The 16398-nt window shown below is 42.5% G+C and overlaps 1 protein-coding gene across 2 annotated transcripts in view; it reads right to left on the reverse strand.

The window, feature by feature from the left end:
• Positions 1 to 16398, reverse strand: part of gabrg2 (gamma-aminobutyric acid type A receptor subunit gamma2) — a 34159-nt gene that overhangs the window by 11107 nt on the left and 6654 nt on the right. For both annotated transcript variants that reach the window (XM_086130888.1, XM_086130887.1), the window contains exons 3-6: positions 13536 to 13603; positions 11321 to 11541; positions 10622 to 10704; positions 8183 to 8320 (exon numbers count right to left, since the gene is read on the reverse strand). In XM_086130888.1, the coding sequence (XP_085987014.1) occupies positions 8183 to 8320; positions 10622 to 10704; positions 11321 to 11541; positions 13536 to 13603 (510 nt within the window). The remainder of the gene's footprint in view (positions 1 to 8182; positions 8321 to 10621; positions 10705 to 11320; positions 11542 to 13535; positions 13604 to 16398) is intronic.

Here is a 16398-nt window from a genome sequence, read left to right on the forward strand (position 1 = left end):
AGCTTAGTGCACTCATCCTGGTCGTTAGAAACTTCAATCGTGATTCGCTCTCTCATCGACGAACAACTTGTTGACTGTCCTAAAAGCGAGTTTTTCTTCTAACACTAGAAAATATTTTTTAGTGTTCCTATTATTGTTGTGAATATGTGTTTTTTTTTGTAATTTCCTATCCTGTTGGAACATAGAAATCGCTTGAGGAAAAAAAAAATACAAGTCTGTTTTCTACAATGGATGTCAATTGCATTCAAATTCAGAAATGAAACGTTGACAGAAGGACAAGGTGCGTTTTGATGAGAGGAAATGTTGACGCAGCTCATGCTGGAATGTAAATTGGCGTAGTGTTTTCAGTTGGATTCTGTTTTCGGTCTTTGTAACGGCCCTCTGAAACTTGGGAAAGAGGCTGCAAAGTGAGTTGCGGAACCCCTGACGCGGAGCTCTCACGATCTAACGCTTTCTCTTATTCATGACCATCACCACCGAGGGGTCCAATTTACACCCAGCGGACCAGCAGTGAATGTAATGAAGCGGCTGTACGTGCCGCTGTGATCTCCCGGTCTTTCACATGTATCCAACATCGCCCACATCTTCAGCTTCTTCCCTATCCGGCTAACAATCATCTGATCCAAAGTGCTCATTTCTCCTGTAACAAGAACACAAAGATAATAACAGATCAGTATAGTGAAGGCATCCTATGTGACGCTCTCTGCCCACTGTTAATAAAATGAGCTTATCATCCATCCATCACTGGAATTACATTGCTTTTAAGTCAGACTCACTCGAGACAAGGACAATTTTTGCTGACCCAACCCATGCAAAAATACCGACAGCAGCACAAACCTGCCATTGAGATTTTTTTTTCTTTCTTTTACTGAGGATCGCACAGTTACTTCAAGCTGATGTAATCTACGGGAAGCAATAAAAACTTGGTGGGCCTGATCATTCATCAGAAATCAGCTCTTTATTGTCGCAGGCAACACGTTTAACAGAAAGAAAGCGATGGGAAGGCAAAATAATTCTTTCAGCTTTAGCTGTAGTGTGATGAATATAGTGTGTGTGTGTGTGTGTATGTGTGTGTATATATATATATATATATATATATATATATATATATATATATATACACACATATATATACACACATATATACACACACATATATATATATATATATATATATATATATATATATATATATATGTTGGCCGAAAAATTATTATCTGAGTTATAGCAGAGAAGATTCATGGGGAACAGCGACCAGGAACATGGTCGGAATGAAACCTGGCATGCAAATGCAGGATTCCTGACCAGATGAGAGGAAGAAAATTAAAAAAAAAAAGTCACATGAGAATATCATATCGTCATTTTGCTGGCAGAGAGCTTGCAAATTGTTGGGAGATATGCACGGGCAGCAGAGACCTGAGGCTCAGGCTGGCCAATGTAATACGAGGCTGCTGACAGGCCGTCCTCTAAACGCTTGGGGATATAAGAGGTGACAGCGTATGTAAATGTGCAGGTTTGACTGAAAGACTAGAAGCTTGCTAATGACCGGGGTTACGCCTCGGCTACTTGCCAGGGTCAATGGTACTTAGCAGGAATGCTTGCTCATCACTCTTTGGTGACATGACGAATGGCAGATGATAAACAAGTACCCGTGTTGCTTGGTTGTATCGTTGCAGGCTGCAGTGGCCATTTTATACTTTGCCACCTGCTCATTGAAATATAAAAGGAAAATAATTTTGGGTCAAACTGTAAAACTAAGAAACTCGCAAAGGGGGACGAGTACGGTGTCTGGGAGTTGAGTCTGTTCACACAAAGAATAAAGCCAGCTGACTTTTCTGTCAATTTTTGCATTGGTAATTGCAAAACTCCATCATCAAATTCATCCAATTGTTGCTTTGTCTCCTCTGTTTCTGCTTTACTTCCACCTCACCTTGTCTAAAAATGGCCGCATTTGTTTTTCACACACTGAGCCGAGATGTGATTCCAACCCGTTATGTAAGCGTTGGCGTGTTCTTAAAATTGAACGCTCACCCTCGTTCTCTTGATACCACGCATCGTCTCCGCCTCATTTTCACTGCTAACACAACATGCTATGACCTCCAATGTCTGACAATGACACAACGGATTGGTCTTTACAATCGCTATCAAGACATTTAATAGACGTATGGATAGATGGGTGAAGTTTACAAGCCTTAAAGTCACTGAAATGGGTCTTGGTTTATCATCTCCGTCACCACATCAGTCATATTTCAGATACTGTAGTGTTTCCCTTTCCTTTTAGTCACCGCAAAGTTTTGTGAAATGGGCGTCTTTGAAAATGAAGTGCTGTTGTCGTTGCAACCCATCTTTTTTATAAATCCCCCCTCTGTGCTAAAGTCCGACTATTCCAGTGGAACGTTCAGTAAATATTGCTTCAAAGAAATTGAGAGAGCTGCACTTGCAAACACAATTTGCATGAAAGCAGGTTAATCCTCTTAGTCAACACAGTCCGAGCTCGCGTCAATGACTTCAAACTGAATTTCACGGTGTCCTTTTGCAAAAAGTTCATGCTCATAAACCCGCCTCGATTTGCTACGGTATCTTTGATACTCATTTTAGACAATAACATGCCACTCCCCATCTAAAGCTTTGTGAAGGTGTAAGACGGCATTCAGGGCATGGGATTGTTGGTTCAGCAAAGATTGATTGAACACAATGACAGAAAAAAATGTGTGCGCGCATACATACATATATGTGTGTGTGTGTATGTGTGTATATATATATATATGTATATATATATATATATATATATATATATATAGTATTCTATAAGCCTACACTGAAGCAGAGAATCAAATATTTCTCTCTCATACACACACACACACACACACACTTTTCGCCCCCAAGTATATTGCCAAAAGTATTGAACGACTTCATGTGCAAGTCCACATAAAAGGAAAACATCTCCATAAGCAACATCTCTGACACAGTCGGCCTACTTTTTTTAATCATTTGGCTCAGCACCCTCGCTTCACTCTACTCGATGACCTCCATCCATGCCTACAGCATCTCAACTAAAAAAAAAAAAAATAATAATAATCACCTAAATACTGCTATCCACTTGCTAGATAATTTTGATTTGGGAAGCAATGCATTGGTGTGTCCTGTTTTCTCCATCTGAAGCTTCTGTAGCAACTGTTGCCGTGTCCAATGAAAAGTAAATTCAGGAACAGGAACACAGGTGCGTAATCTCGTAAAACCATTTTTTTATTTCCTAGCTTCAAACTGTGCGCTTGTGTAGAAAAAATAATATATTGCACCACTGTTTGAGGAGATGGAGGCTTGGAATAATAATCGCTTCATTGTTGAGAACGTGGTCGATTGTGTGGCTGGTTTATTAACAGTGTCTGGAAGTAAGTGGCTTAAAATGAGAGTACACTAGTGTAAGCGCGACTGAGTCCGCCAAAACAATAACACGTTACTTCTAAACAAAACTACCCTTGGAAGCACTATTATGACTTCTACAATTTATCACTGCGGTCTTGCGAAATGATTTTTGACAGCTACCCATCAGTTGTTTGAACGTCCGAAAAATAACCGTGGGCTTCCAATAAGCATCAATGTTACCGCGGTCGCAATTTTATTGGAACAGGACAAAATGTCTTCATTAAAAAAAGCGCTTCACTCCACTTGCTCTGCATTTGTCTTCACGAGACAAATCTTACCGGTAGCTGCCTCTTCACTAATGCATGAGGAGCAAAACAGTCATCCATTTAAGTCGTGTTACCGTGGGCTCTTTGGTTCTGCAAACCATCAATTATACATATCACGAAAGATGATTTGGGTATTGCCTGAAAGAAAAGTTGCTCCTTGTAAATCAGCTTGAGTGTAACGTGACCGGTGCGGCATGCGGGCACAGGTAGGGGGGTGGGGGGATGGCATTCGGCGTAAATTGGTCTTTAACTTGACAAAAGGACGATACGGGCTGAGTCACAACATTTATCCTGCCCCTCACAAGCGTCGCCACGAGAGAGGGAGAGAGAGGGAGAGAGGAAGGAGGAGTGGATGACTGGAGGAAGAGATTAAGAGCGAGTTGCTACAATCGCAGTGGCGTCTGGCTGTGGCTAATGAATTGTTTCGGCAGTCTTCAACCTCCTTTCTCTTAATAAACGCCGGATGATCGGCATCTGATTAAAGAGCTGCAGTACATTTCCGCAGTCATTCATTTACTCTTCTTATAGATTATTATTATTACTATATAGATTCGGATGAGTGCGCTCACACTGTGATTTATTTTTTTTTTTTCTTTTTAATACTTTTTGATTGCTGGCGGGATTGACATCTCACTTTGATGTGCGCTTTGGACCATCGACTCTCCTGTGACTTTATGGCCAGGTTTTATATCCAATCAGGACTACAATGTCTCCGTAACTATAAAATAAACTATTGGCGTCAGTGTTTTATTGCTTTCCCTTTTTTGGAACCACTTTTCTTGATTAAACAAGCAGCAGCCGACAAGCGACCTTGCCTCCGCAGTTATGTTCCCCCCACCCCCGCCCCCCACCCTCCGTGTGCGGTAAACTGTTTCTGTGTCAATAATTCTACTCATGTGCTTTACTTATCATTACATTAAAAAAAATTATAATAATAATAATAAATGGCACCTGCACTTGTTGTTTTTCACATATTATCTGTAATTGGAAGATTTCTATTTGAATGTTCTGAACTCCTGTTTCAGAGCCATTATCAAAGTCTGTGTGTGTAAATCAACGTCTTATCTGATGCCCTTATGTTGCTCTTCGAGCCAAAAGCTTCAAATGACAGGAGATCACATCAAGAGAGCCTCTGCTGGTTGCCGAGAATAAGCACACTCAATCTGAACCCAATTGTTTCACGACGCAGTCCACCATCAACGACGAATACCACAAAATCAACACATTCTGTTCTTGTACGATGTCTTTCCATCACGTTCTCACAATCTAAATGGATCTCAAATAATGTTTTGCGTCCAGTCAGTACAACAAATGTACGGCATATTTGTTGTCTTGTGGCAGCAGAACTGTCAACACTTTGGCCGTTGTCGAGTACGTCTTTATGGATTAAGCTCTCCGTTGCCGTTTGCGGCCGTAACGACCTAAAGATAGAAACGAGGCTGCGCTTGGTCATGCTATAAGAAGGAACGCATTTTCTTTCCGTGGGTTTCCTTCGCTTGTATTCTCGAGCTTGTTCCTTGCATAAGCCCCGCCCTGGATTTGCCCCATCAACAAATCATCTGTAAACTGTGGAGCTCCGTCATCGCGACAGGGCCACTGATGTGTCTCGGGGCTTTTTCGACTCAAGCTGAATCACACAGGCGGACGAACACAGACAACAAAGCTGCACGGCACAGCTTCCGGAAGGTCAAGCTAAGAATAGGTTTCTATACATCACGAGCAGACAAACAGGCTTATTGAAACGTGCACGATTGTATGTATACACATTGAAGTGCATTCACACAACGTGGGTTTGCGACCCGATCGTGCTGCTTGAATTAAAAAAAATTCATGACTCATTACGAAGAAGAGCGAGAATAACTAGTGAACGAGACACAGTCAGTTGGGGAAATGACATGGCTCTCTTTGATGCTTGGATGGAAAATAGCCTTCAGGACATCCATCTAAGATGTTTTTTTTTTTTTTGCTAATTTGTGCTTAAACTCACAGACATGGTGAGACCTCGCTGCTGATCTGAGTAATGGAAGCGTAACATGAAAGCACTGGAAATAATGTCCCGCCATTTATTGATATTTTTTAATGTCTATAATGTGTCCACCATCCTTTTGCAGTTTGAACACGCATAAGATAATCTACGTGGGCGGATTGCTCCAGCTGCTTGAGTTTAAACTGCGCTTCTGAGCACGGCACGTGTCGAGATGTCGGACAACAACAATTTTGCGCGCACTCAAACTAGCCAAGCTAAAATCAAATTCCAATCCGAATATTTCTGCGTTCCCTTGTAACTGTGGCAGTGTGTGAGTGAGTGTGTGTTGATAAATGCCGGTATAGGCTTGCAGGCAGCGCAGGCAGTCTTGATGCAAAGTGACATGTTGCCAGACCACGTCTTTGGACACTGGCTAAGCAGGGCAAGTGCGGAGTCCAATAAAAGCAGACGTCACCTTTATTAAAAGGTACACATCAAGAGCAGCAGATGGCATGTCAATCCCCAAAGCATCCATTTCATCATAAAATCATTTGATCTTTTTGAAAGCGCGCTTCGGTCGTCGCACTTTTTTGGGAGAACCAATCTGATCACAGTCATGTTGGTCTTTCCAAAAATGAGCCCGAATGACCTCTGGCTGAAGCCGGTTCACCTGCCTGCTTGTCTGCTTGCATTAACGTTACTTCCACTTGCCTTGCCTGCCTCATTCGAAGACCGCAAAAGGACCTGAATAGGAATAATCTTCAAACTTTCAACTTGTCCTTGAATACACCTCTGGAAAAAAAAAGAAATAAATAAATCAAGACAGATTTTGCGTTCTATCCATAAGCAACCTATTTTCCTCCCATTTCTGCAGCTCTCGCCAAGTGCATAGGGTGCGCTTTGTGGTGGCCAGACTCTCTCTTAACAGACTGCTCGTTGAGGCAGATGTTGTGCTCGCCCAACTGGCAGCAGGTCAGAAACCCAAAGTGACTGCAAAATGAGACAAGGGGTCTCTCAACCGCAGTCAAGGTTCTCCGCGCTGACAAGAGAGCAGATGGCGGGTTGGCTGTTGGCGGAAATAACAAACCAGATCAGAGAGGCATGCTACGAAGTCTTCATCACGTGTAATCCGCCTACACAGATTGCCTTTTCATGATGTCACTTGGAAATACTTTTGATTAAATGCAGAAGTTTCAAATGTTTTTTTATTTTTTCACAGCTCTTATAGTTCAAGCATACTCCATTGTCTCACCATACCTTTAAATGTGGATGCAAGTGGTCGATTTAGGATTTGTACGTTTTTGTATTTCGCCATATATGTAGCATTGGACTATCTGACAGGCCTAGTCGCAATCAACCTCTTCAGCCAACACTCCAAAATAAAGCTTGATGCTCCACATAAGAGGGCTGCTCCACTCAACTCGTAAAATATGATGAAGCGCATGACACTCCCAGACCAATTCAGAAGCTACCGTTTATGGCACTTTTTCTCAATTGCATATTTAGTCATCAATTTCTCGTGTATAACACCCGTTGTATGTGCAAAAAAACATATAGGCAAACGACAAATACATAAATGGACAAAGTGTAATCAAAAGATTTCTTTGGATAATCACAGAGTGGATGAGCAGTTGGCGTGCATGCATGAAGTGATGCTACTGGCCTGGTATGTATGTTACTATACTGTAATACTGGTACTTTATGTATATCCTTTTTACCAAGTTACTTAGCGTCATTATGTAAACATGAAAGCATCTAAAAAAGAAAAAAGCACGGCCAACTTATTAATTACGGCTCACAAAATTTTTTCTTGGGTTCCATCCATCCATATTTCGGCACTGGGTTATGTTATTTTGAAATCTGCTTAGTTGCAGCTTCAACAAAAGTCTTATTTTTTTTCTTTTTCCCGTCCAATTTATTTTTTGCCTTTGTTGGTGCAGCCCCTGCATCCTGACTTTTAATTATCAAGATTTCCCAGCTCAGTCAGGCTTCCAATTGTACAACCTTACCTTATTGTAACTGCAATAATAGAGTGCCTCCAACGTGTTCATTTGCCTAAAACCACCTATACCAAACTGTCAATGCATTTTTTTTTTTTGGTCAGAAAAAAATAACCCGCCAAAAATCCCATTTTACTAATTAAATAGCAAACTTGGACATGCATCGTCTGTGTGGGCCAGACGATTGTGATGAGGCCTTTTTTAAAATGTTCATGTCAGATATTACGCAAAAGGACGATGCCCACAATGCTGCACACCTCCTGCCCACACCAGATTAAATGTTCTGTCCATGAATGTCATGTAAAATCCAATCCGGACATCACATGTTCTACAAAGACACTCCAGACAAATCACGTAACAAAGCGGCTCATCCTAATATTTCTCTTGTGTGTGGCCCAATACAAATGTCCCCACAATATGAGAGGTACGCGTGTGCGCCAATTTTTTCTTTCAGAACAAAAGGTTTCATAGCACAAAATGAGACCGTACATATACAAGATAGGGTTGCCCAGAAGTGGTTTTACCTGAGACGGTCCTGACAATTTCTGAGGTGTTCCTCAGGCCCACAAAGGAGAACTGGTAAAGTCTCCAAGAGCGGATGTCTCCAACTTCAACTGAGCTCCTCTTCCACTTGTACACAATCTCCTCCTTGGGGTAGCCGTCTGTGCGGGAGGGAGACGAGAAGGAGGTCGAGAAGCACAGGGGATTAGCTGAGGCCAACTATAACCGCGCGTAACAAACATTTCATCCCTTAAAGGAGTTCCCTCGGTAGAGTCGCTCACTCTTGCAATTCCAGTTCCTGTATAGCCAAAGCTCTCATGACCTGTTTTATCACAGGAAAGTCTGCAATCTTACAAAACATTCTTTTCCAAAAATTGATGACATAAGAGTCCTGCGTGTCATGTTTCTTTGTGAATTCAAGGTTAATTAAAATAACATTTACTGGGAGTCACGATTCTGTTCAGATTCCCATCGGAGGCTGCCCTCAGGCTGCTGGTGGCTTCGGTCCAGCATATTTGTACTTGTCGAAATAGCTTCATGAGGTCGGCGCTTTCAGGCATGCAGTGATGCTGTGAGATGTGCGGATGTACCCGCTTGCCACATTAAAGCCAGCCCAGCAGGCGGCCTGCTCCTCAACTGGCTACGATGATTGATTCTCTTCGAAACGAGAAACTTTCTATGACTTGACTGTTGTCAAATATGCCAATGGCATAACTGAGGTGTGTGTGTGTCTACAGCATTTGATACCTAAGCCTTCAGTTAGGATTTACTCGACTTAATCCACATCTTAATACCACCACTGTTGCATCACAGTTACAGAAGCCATCACTACTATACAAATGTACAGTCACATGCTGATTCTTTAATGTATGAATACAATAACATTACAAATACATTTAGAGGAAGGAAGGGAGGGGTGGGGGGGGGGGTGAAATACATCGTTGCTAGTCAACGGCGCAAACTAGAGAATTGGGAAAAAAATGCTGATGTAGTCAAGGGCCAGCCAGCCACGTGACCACGTATTTAAATTCTTGATTGGTCGGTCAGTACTACCGACTCCGATACCGATTAGCTTGGCATGGCAGTACATAAAGGCTAAAATCTGATTGGACAAAATAGCTTCGATTCAGAGTGACGCACCAGAAGCAGTGCAGCCAAGACACACACGAAACAAATTTAGCGCAGTGACTGGTGGGAGTAAGTGAGTACAATTTAATGCGACACATGTTAGAATTTAGGTTGCAAATGTAGGTCAGTGATAGTGTCGAGGCCAGCACAGGAAGACTTACTGGCTCTGACCATCTACCACAAGTGCATCGGTGCCAAAAGATATGTTTGAAGGATCGACGGGCTTCATCCTACTGAAATGAAGGGCGCTCTGCTTCCATATTTAGGCACAAGCTAGTTTCTCTTCTCTTGTTGCTTTTGGAAGTATTTACAAAGCCATTTCCCGGGAGACCGATCCCATGGCGCTTCTCTCTGCAGATCCATAGAGACCTCATTAGCATAACTTTAGCCCTCTTCCACTCTTCCCGTGTGGCCAGTGAAGCATTTCAACTTGTGGCACTTTTGAAATTTCCTCAGCAAAGCAATGTTTTGGAAATGGAGTCCATCTTTTCCTTTTGGTTTTTAAAAATGTTTTATTGAGTGAGTTTACCGTTTGCCAACACACACTATGAAAGCCAGGACTTTCCTGCTACAACTTTAATGGACATCATATTTTAGTCTGAATGCATGAGGAGCCAAAAACTATTTTGGGGGAAAAAAAGCGCAGTCCACATAAGCTCCATATGAATAGATGGATGAATACATTAATTGATTATATTGTTTGCAACATACTGCCACAAAGTATTGACTAGCTTATGCACAAATCAATACCCTGTGGCATTACGGGGAAATTATTTTTAGTATTTAGTTTACATTTTATCAATATGTTCAAATGTACTTTGCAAATATATGCACACGAGTTTGCAAATACGTCCAACAGACCGCACTGACAATTACGGAAGCATGGTTACAATAACGATGACGAAGTAACGGACTGGCGGGCCGGCCGCTAGCAAATGACGGGTAAAGTACCGGTGAAATTTATTGATGCGGCCACCACAGTTATTACCCTTGTAAATATATATATTTTTTTATTAATGGACCTAAAATAGCGGTGACGAACTATTTCACGATGACGGATGCGCGGTTAAAATAACGGACTGACAATGACGACTGGGTGGGCCAGTCACCGGCGAATGACGAATTATGGACCGGCACAATTTACTGAACTACCCCCCCAACACCCCGCCACTGTTAGGTACGTTGGTTTACACAAAATGCATGACGGTATGGCACACGGGCCAAGATAAGAACGAATTTGATTTAGCCATTGCAACTACATGTTGCTTTTATATTAACCATGTAAATTGGGACGTAGTCGTGCAGCGGCGAGTCTAATTTATTTCCACACTTACAGCTTGAAAACTCCAGGGGGCACGAGTGCTCGTCCATTGGGAAGTTGTTTAGTTTCAGCTGGCATTCGGCATCGATGGTCAACCTGCAGAGACACGACACTGTACAGTCCCAGTACGAGCTTTAAAGCCGTTGTTTATCAAAACAAATAGATGTTGATCTTCACCGCCGCACACCTGTCCTATCACCACTTTTCACACTTGAGGGACCTTGAAATCATTAAAGTCATTAAACTTACTGTTAATAAGGGAATGACCTCAAGTGACTTTGCCCATCCGCGGTTGGGATGCTATTGTCGTGTATCATTGTCGCGCGCAGCACAGCGGTCATCCTAATTAACTAGCGCTTGCATAACGAGTTACTCCAAATTAATGAAGTGGCTAGCCAGTGTTCTGCATAGAAGAACATCAATCATGACTTGATTGAGTCCGATGGACTTTAGTTTCTTTCTTATTATCTCTCAAGATGTATAGTGGTGTCTGGAGAAAGCATCTGCTGCATTTATGACAGTAAGAAAAGACATAATATGCTCGATCGATGTAATATATATATATTTTTTCTCAAAGCACCATTCTCATTTGATCCCACATTCTTTTCGGGTGCTCGTATTGAAGAGAATTTTTGAGCTCATGACATTCTTTTTAATTTGATACATTCATCTAAATTCGGTCTAATAACCAGGGTCAACCCTGACTTCATACCTGAGCGTGTAGAGGATTCGCCCGTCATTCCAGATCCGAAGCATTCGATTGGGTGTTGTGATCCAGTGGGCGTCGGCCTTCTTCGAGTTGCGAAAAAACGTATCGGGAATCCAGATCTTCCCAACCATGTTGCTGTTGAGACGCAGAACCTTCATCGTGCTGTTGAACTTTAGCCTTCTGTCGTACCAGGTCTGGGCGAAAAAGATGTCGATGGTGTATTCCTGGCAACAAAAATACAAAAAAAACAACAAAATGGTGGACTGTCTTGAAAAACACCCATAGTATCTTCATTTAACTGACAACATACAATACTTTTGGTCTCTTATCTGCCTGAAGGTATCAGTGGGCCATTTTTCATATAGGAACTGTGCTCAAATCAATAGATCTTTTTTTTTTTTTTTTTTTTAATCCACAATACTGAAGAGGAACATTTTGACTCCCTTAACCTTAAAATGAATGGGCCAATGATCAACTAATGGCTCTCATTTTTTGGCTCAAGTACTCTGAAACCTCATTACCAGCTCGACCAAAATCTCCCGTCTTCTTTTCAGTCCCTTTGAGAGCAAGCTAAGAAAGTCAGACAAATGAAAATCCAGCTGACAGAAGCCTGGGCGTAATGGAGAAATAAAAATGGAAGAAGCTCATTGAAATGGAACTATCACTCTTTTCTTACTGAGTTAGTTACTCGCAGTGGTTGAGCCCCGAGGTTTCAAGTAAAGTACAGCAGGAAAGAAATAAGCGGGGGCATTTGTGTGCAAGAGGCCATAAAGCCGAACTCAAAAATAAAGCCCAAACCTATTCCAAGACTTCCAAGCAAGTGCTAAAAAACCTCTGCCAAGTGCCGTGTGTTTTGGGGCTAAGCCAAAGGCCTCAGTTTTTCGATATCGACCTGGATTCAGTACTACATAGGTCTCAGTTTTTTTTCACACATTTTGAAGCACTTACCTTCAAAGATTTCTAATCTAAGACAATTCACTTGACAAACATTTGACTGCTTTGTGACATGATTCGACTCAACAGTCATCTAACGAGATTCTGTCCAATCGTGTCCAATTTGAACATTTGACAACAGGATCAGAAGTCAGATTCATGATGTCAGCGTTGTCTTCCAAGCCTCCTTTTAAAGCGTCCCATCCTTTACCTCACGCATAATCAGATAGCATGTGTCTTTGCCATATTTCCCGTGGATTCACATTGCATAATTAAGAACATGAAATCACCAACCCGGCGCCATCTGTCTTTTCGCCGTGCTTCACAATACCTACAAAGCTCCCGCATTCGTCACGTTACAGTGTGAACCAGAGGGCCCGTGGCTGATTACATATGGATGTGAGGCAATCCATCAACCTTTCGTGTCAGCGCGGCACCCTCACACACACACGCACACACAAGAATCCCCCGATGCGAGCACCAACGGCGGGTTCTAACACAGCCAATCCAAATCAATACCTCACTGTGACCGCTATCGATGACTGGGGTGTTTTTCTCAAATATGAACAGCAGAGAAGAAATACAGGATCTGTGGGTTCTGTGTGGGGTGTTGAAACTTAGTCTTGCACACACGTGATCGAATAGTGACATGTTAGAAAACAGTTTAGAATCTGTAGCTCGACGAGGGGTCATTCTTTTTTCCCCAGTTCAACTTTGGTTCAAGCATCTGTGCGGTCATGTTATCCTAGTTGTCATTAATCATCATCAGACAAGCACAATGTGCTTATTTCGGGGAGTTTCATTTCAAAACAAAGACTTTATTTTTCCGAAAATGATTTGAAACGATTGGCAATGAACCAAATAACACAAGAGCACCTATTCAAAAGATGCTGTATGATATTCGCCAACGGCTCTGGATGGATGAGGTGTTATAAGCTGTCTGCAGTGAGAACCACTAAATAGTTTATCCAGTGTGGGGCAAAGGCCTGGTGCAGCTGTTTCACCCGCTGATCGACAGCAAAGCTGTGTTAGTGTGCGACATAAAAGATTAGAATAAAAGTCCCGAAAGCCCGCAGCGGCGATGCTGAGGTGTGCTGGAGCAACACGTCGACTGCCTGCCAGCTGTGCAGAGACCGAAAGCACCCCATCATTATACTCTGGCCTCCCCACCCAAGGCAGAGACGGTTTGAGCAGACATTTTTGTCATTGATATTCTTTCTCAACGCGAGATCAGACAGTTCAATCTTAACATTGACACATTAAGATCGCATTCTGGGCTACTTACCATGTTGATGGCATTCACTGGACCGATGCTGTTGACGAACATGTCTGTGTGGATCACTGTCGGTTTAACTGCAACAACAAGCACGAGGATTGTTAAAATGCGCAATTACACTTGATTTAGCAACCGTGTTTAAATACAAAGCATTTCCAGACTAATCTGGATGAATGGACTTGCATTTAATGTGTAACAGGACAAACCGGGAGCATATTTAAGAGTCTTTGGGCAATATCAGAGGACAGTAGTGTTTATTAAAAGCGAACCTCCCGACTTATTTGCCCTCTGCAAGATGCACTCCGTTCCTTTTTCTGTACCGCTGAGCCCTGTGAGGCCACCGTGATGAGGAGTAGTGCAGGTCTTTGCCCTCGGTTTTCCCGCGCCGAAATGTAACTTTAGGGCGAACGTCTCATAAATTTGGGGGTTGAATGCTGCTTGATAGATTGTAGCAGACACAGTGGAAAGAAACTACTGTGAGAAACTGTAGTGAGGACATTTGTGAACATATTCATGCATTATGGACGGATAAGTTCAGTAAAGTGTGGGAGAAAATCTCATTTTGCTATCTTCACTGCTGCATAAAGTTAAACTGTTTAGCTAATTATACAACAGTCCTGTTCCCTCACAAAGGATGAAAACAATCATGTATTCTTTCGTAAAATGAGATGTTTGTATTAAGTTATTGAGTTAAAATACAATATCCGAAGCACCTTTTACATCCAATGTGCATACGATAGGCGGTTCAGTATACAGCTACAAATTATACTTGGCATGGTAAAAATATTTTGCGTAATTTAGAACGGATCTAATATAGCAATTATATACAGTATATCTATATCTGATACGCTGATACACTTTCCATCTGCTCAGTGCAGTGACACACATGGTCACAAGCAGCCTGTTGATTTGTGGACATGTGAGACATGAGAAAACAAGACATGTTAGTGTCAAATAGATGTCCATATTGCATCAGATGATGTGAGTCAGCGGTGCCATACGGTGCTATCGAACTCGTAACGGCTGACTGAGCGTGACGTCTAAGAGGGTTCGGGTAGAGATACGGGCTGGCCTTCTCAACCGACATGCCGCTTATATTGAGTGCTGCTGGTTGGCATTCATTTTTCATGTCACTCCCAGACATGCACGTCAAGTGCATCGCAGGGCATGCACGATCACGCCGCATGCGTCTTCTGTGACATACATGTAATGGGTTATTTCGTGAATATCCATGAATGTTTCATAAGCACGTAGAGCCACAAAATATTGACCACAGGCGGGATTCCCATCAAGTCACGCATGAGGGCTTCAAATCCATAGAAAACGAATGAATAGTCTTAAGTGGGCGTTGCTTATTCAAGATGAGCCAACTGGAAATCAAATACTTGTCCTAAAAAGCACAATTGCCGAGAAATATAATTGCAAATTATGCCAAAGGAGGACCGACTGAACTGTAGACAGATAAAGTAGCGTAAAAACTTTACTTCCATCCATCTTCAAAAGCAAGAATCCTCACGAGGGTCACGGGTTAGCCGGAGCCTATTCCAGTGGACCTTGGACGATCGCCTCGATCCACCAGCCAATCGCGGCGCATATTTAGACAAATTCACATTCATATTCACACCTAAGGGCAATTTAGAGTCGTCAATTAACTTTTAATACACTTTTTTGGAATGTGGGACAAAAGCGGAGTATCCGTAGACAACCCACGCAGCAATTAAAATTCGGTGGGCCCTAGTTCCCAAAGCCCAGATGACCAAAACATTTGCGCTGTTGTGTTTTTTTCCCTTCATTCTCAATAGTACAGCAAAATTCATTGACATCAAAATCCGCTTGGTTAAACCCACCGCACGTACAAACACGACACCGGACACAACACCTGGAGTATTTCATCGGATGTATCTAAAGGTCCTCTCTCGTGCTTTTGTAGCTCCATTTCAAAGGTAGACTAAGGTCCAATCAGGGATTCAAATCAATCTACATCATTCTGAAGCATTAGATGGTTGGCGAAGAACATCGTTGCTCGGTGCAGTGTATGGCTGGTGACGTGATTGGCTGTTGGTAGATTACAGTATAGCCAGCTAATTATAACCTTGCGGCATCTGTGAAATTTTGACAGCAGGCGTTGGAGTAGCGCAAGGTGCGAAAAGGAGATCAGAGCCCATTTGAAGACGACGCTCGGTTATGGCGGTGGCAGCCGGCCGCAAAGAGACTTTATGTGTTGCTGTGGGCTGATGCAGCCACTCAACGCAGATCTGTCATGCTGTTGAATTTGAAAGCCTAGCCGCCTATAAAGTCTGGGGAAAAAAAGATGAAATCTGTCACGCTCAGAAGCATTTTTAAAAAAGACTGTCAGGGAACTGTACATAAGTTTGTTAATAAAATCAGGCAGGTGAACTTTATATATGGCCGTGCCACCAAGGCGCTGACACCGTGCAAAAACATTCCAGCCATTTCAAGGATGAAAGCAAGATGGTCAACTTGTTTAATGGAACGCCACAGCTCAAGTCACTCAGTTTGGAAAAGGATTGGGGTTGCTGTTTCAAATCCCGCAACCAACCGCATAGCCGTCAGCGTGGAACAGAACCTTGCAATGCTTCGGTCCCTTCACCGCCGCATGTCTGGTCCAACAGATGCTGCAGTGTCACCCCGTGTAAAAACTGAATATGCGTCTGTAATTCAGAATTTTTGTTGTCAGACAAAGAACTGAGGACACTTTGATTGATAGTTTGTTGTTACCGGCAACATATTGACCGCCTTAATCTGTATGATAAACCGGAGATAAACCAGAGGTCTGCTTGTGCAACAAATTGTTTTAGCGAGCCTCCCTGGATGCCTCCAGCCGACGTTCAGTGCTTAGTTTGTTTGATTA

Source organism: Hippocampus guttulatus, chromosome 15 (genome assembly GCF_054856545.1).
Source record: "Hippocampus guttulatus isolate MCC_2025c chromosome 15, RoL_Hgut_1.0, whole genome shotgun sequence".
Classification (NCBI taxonomy): domain Eukaryota; kingdom Metazoa; phylum Chordata; class Actinopteri; order Syngnathiformes; family Syngnathidae; genus Hippocampus; species Hippocampus guttulatus.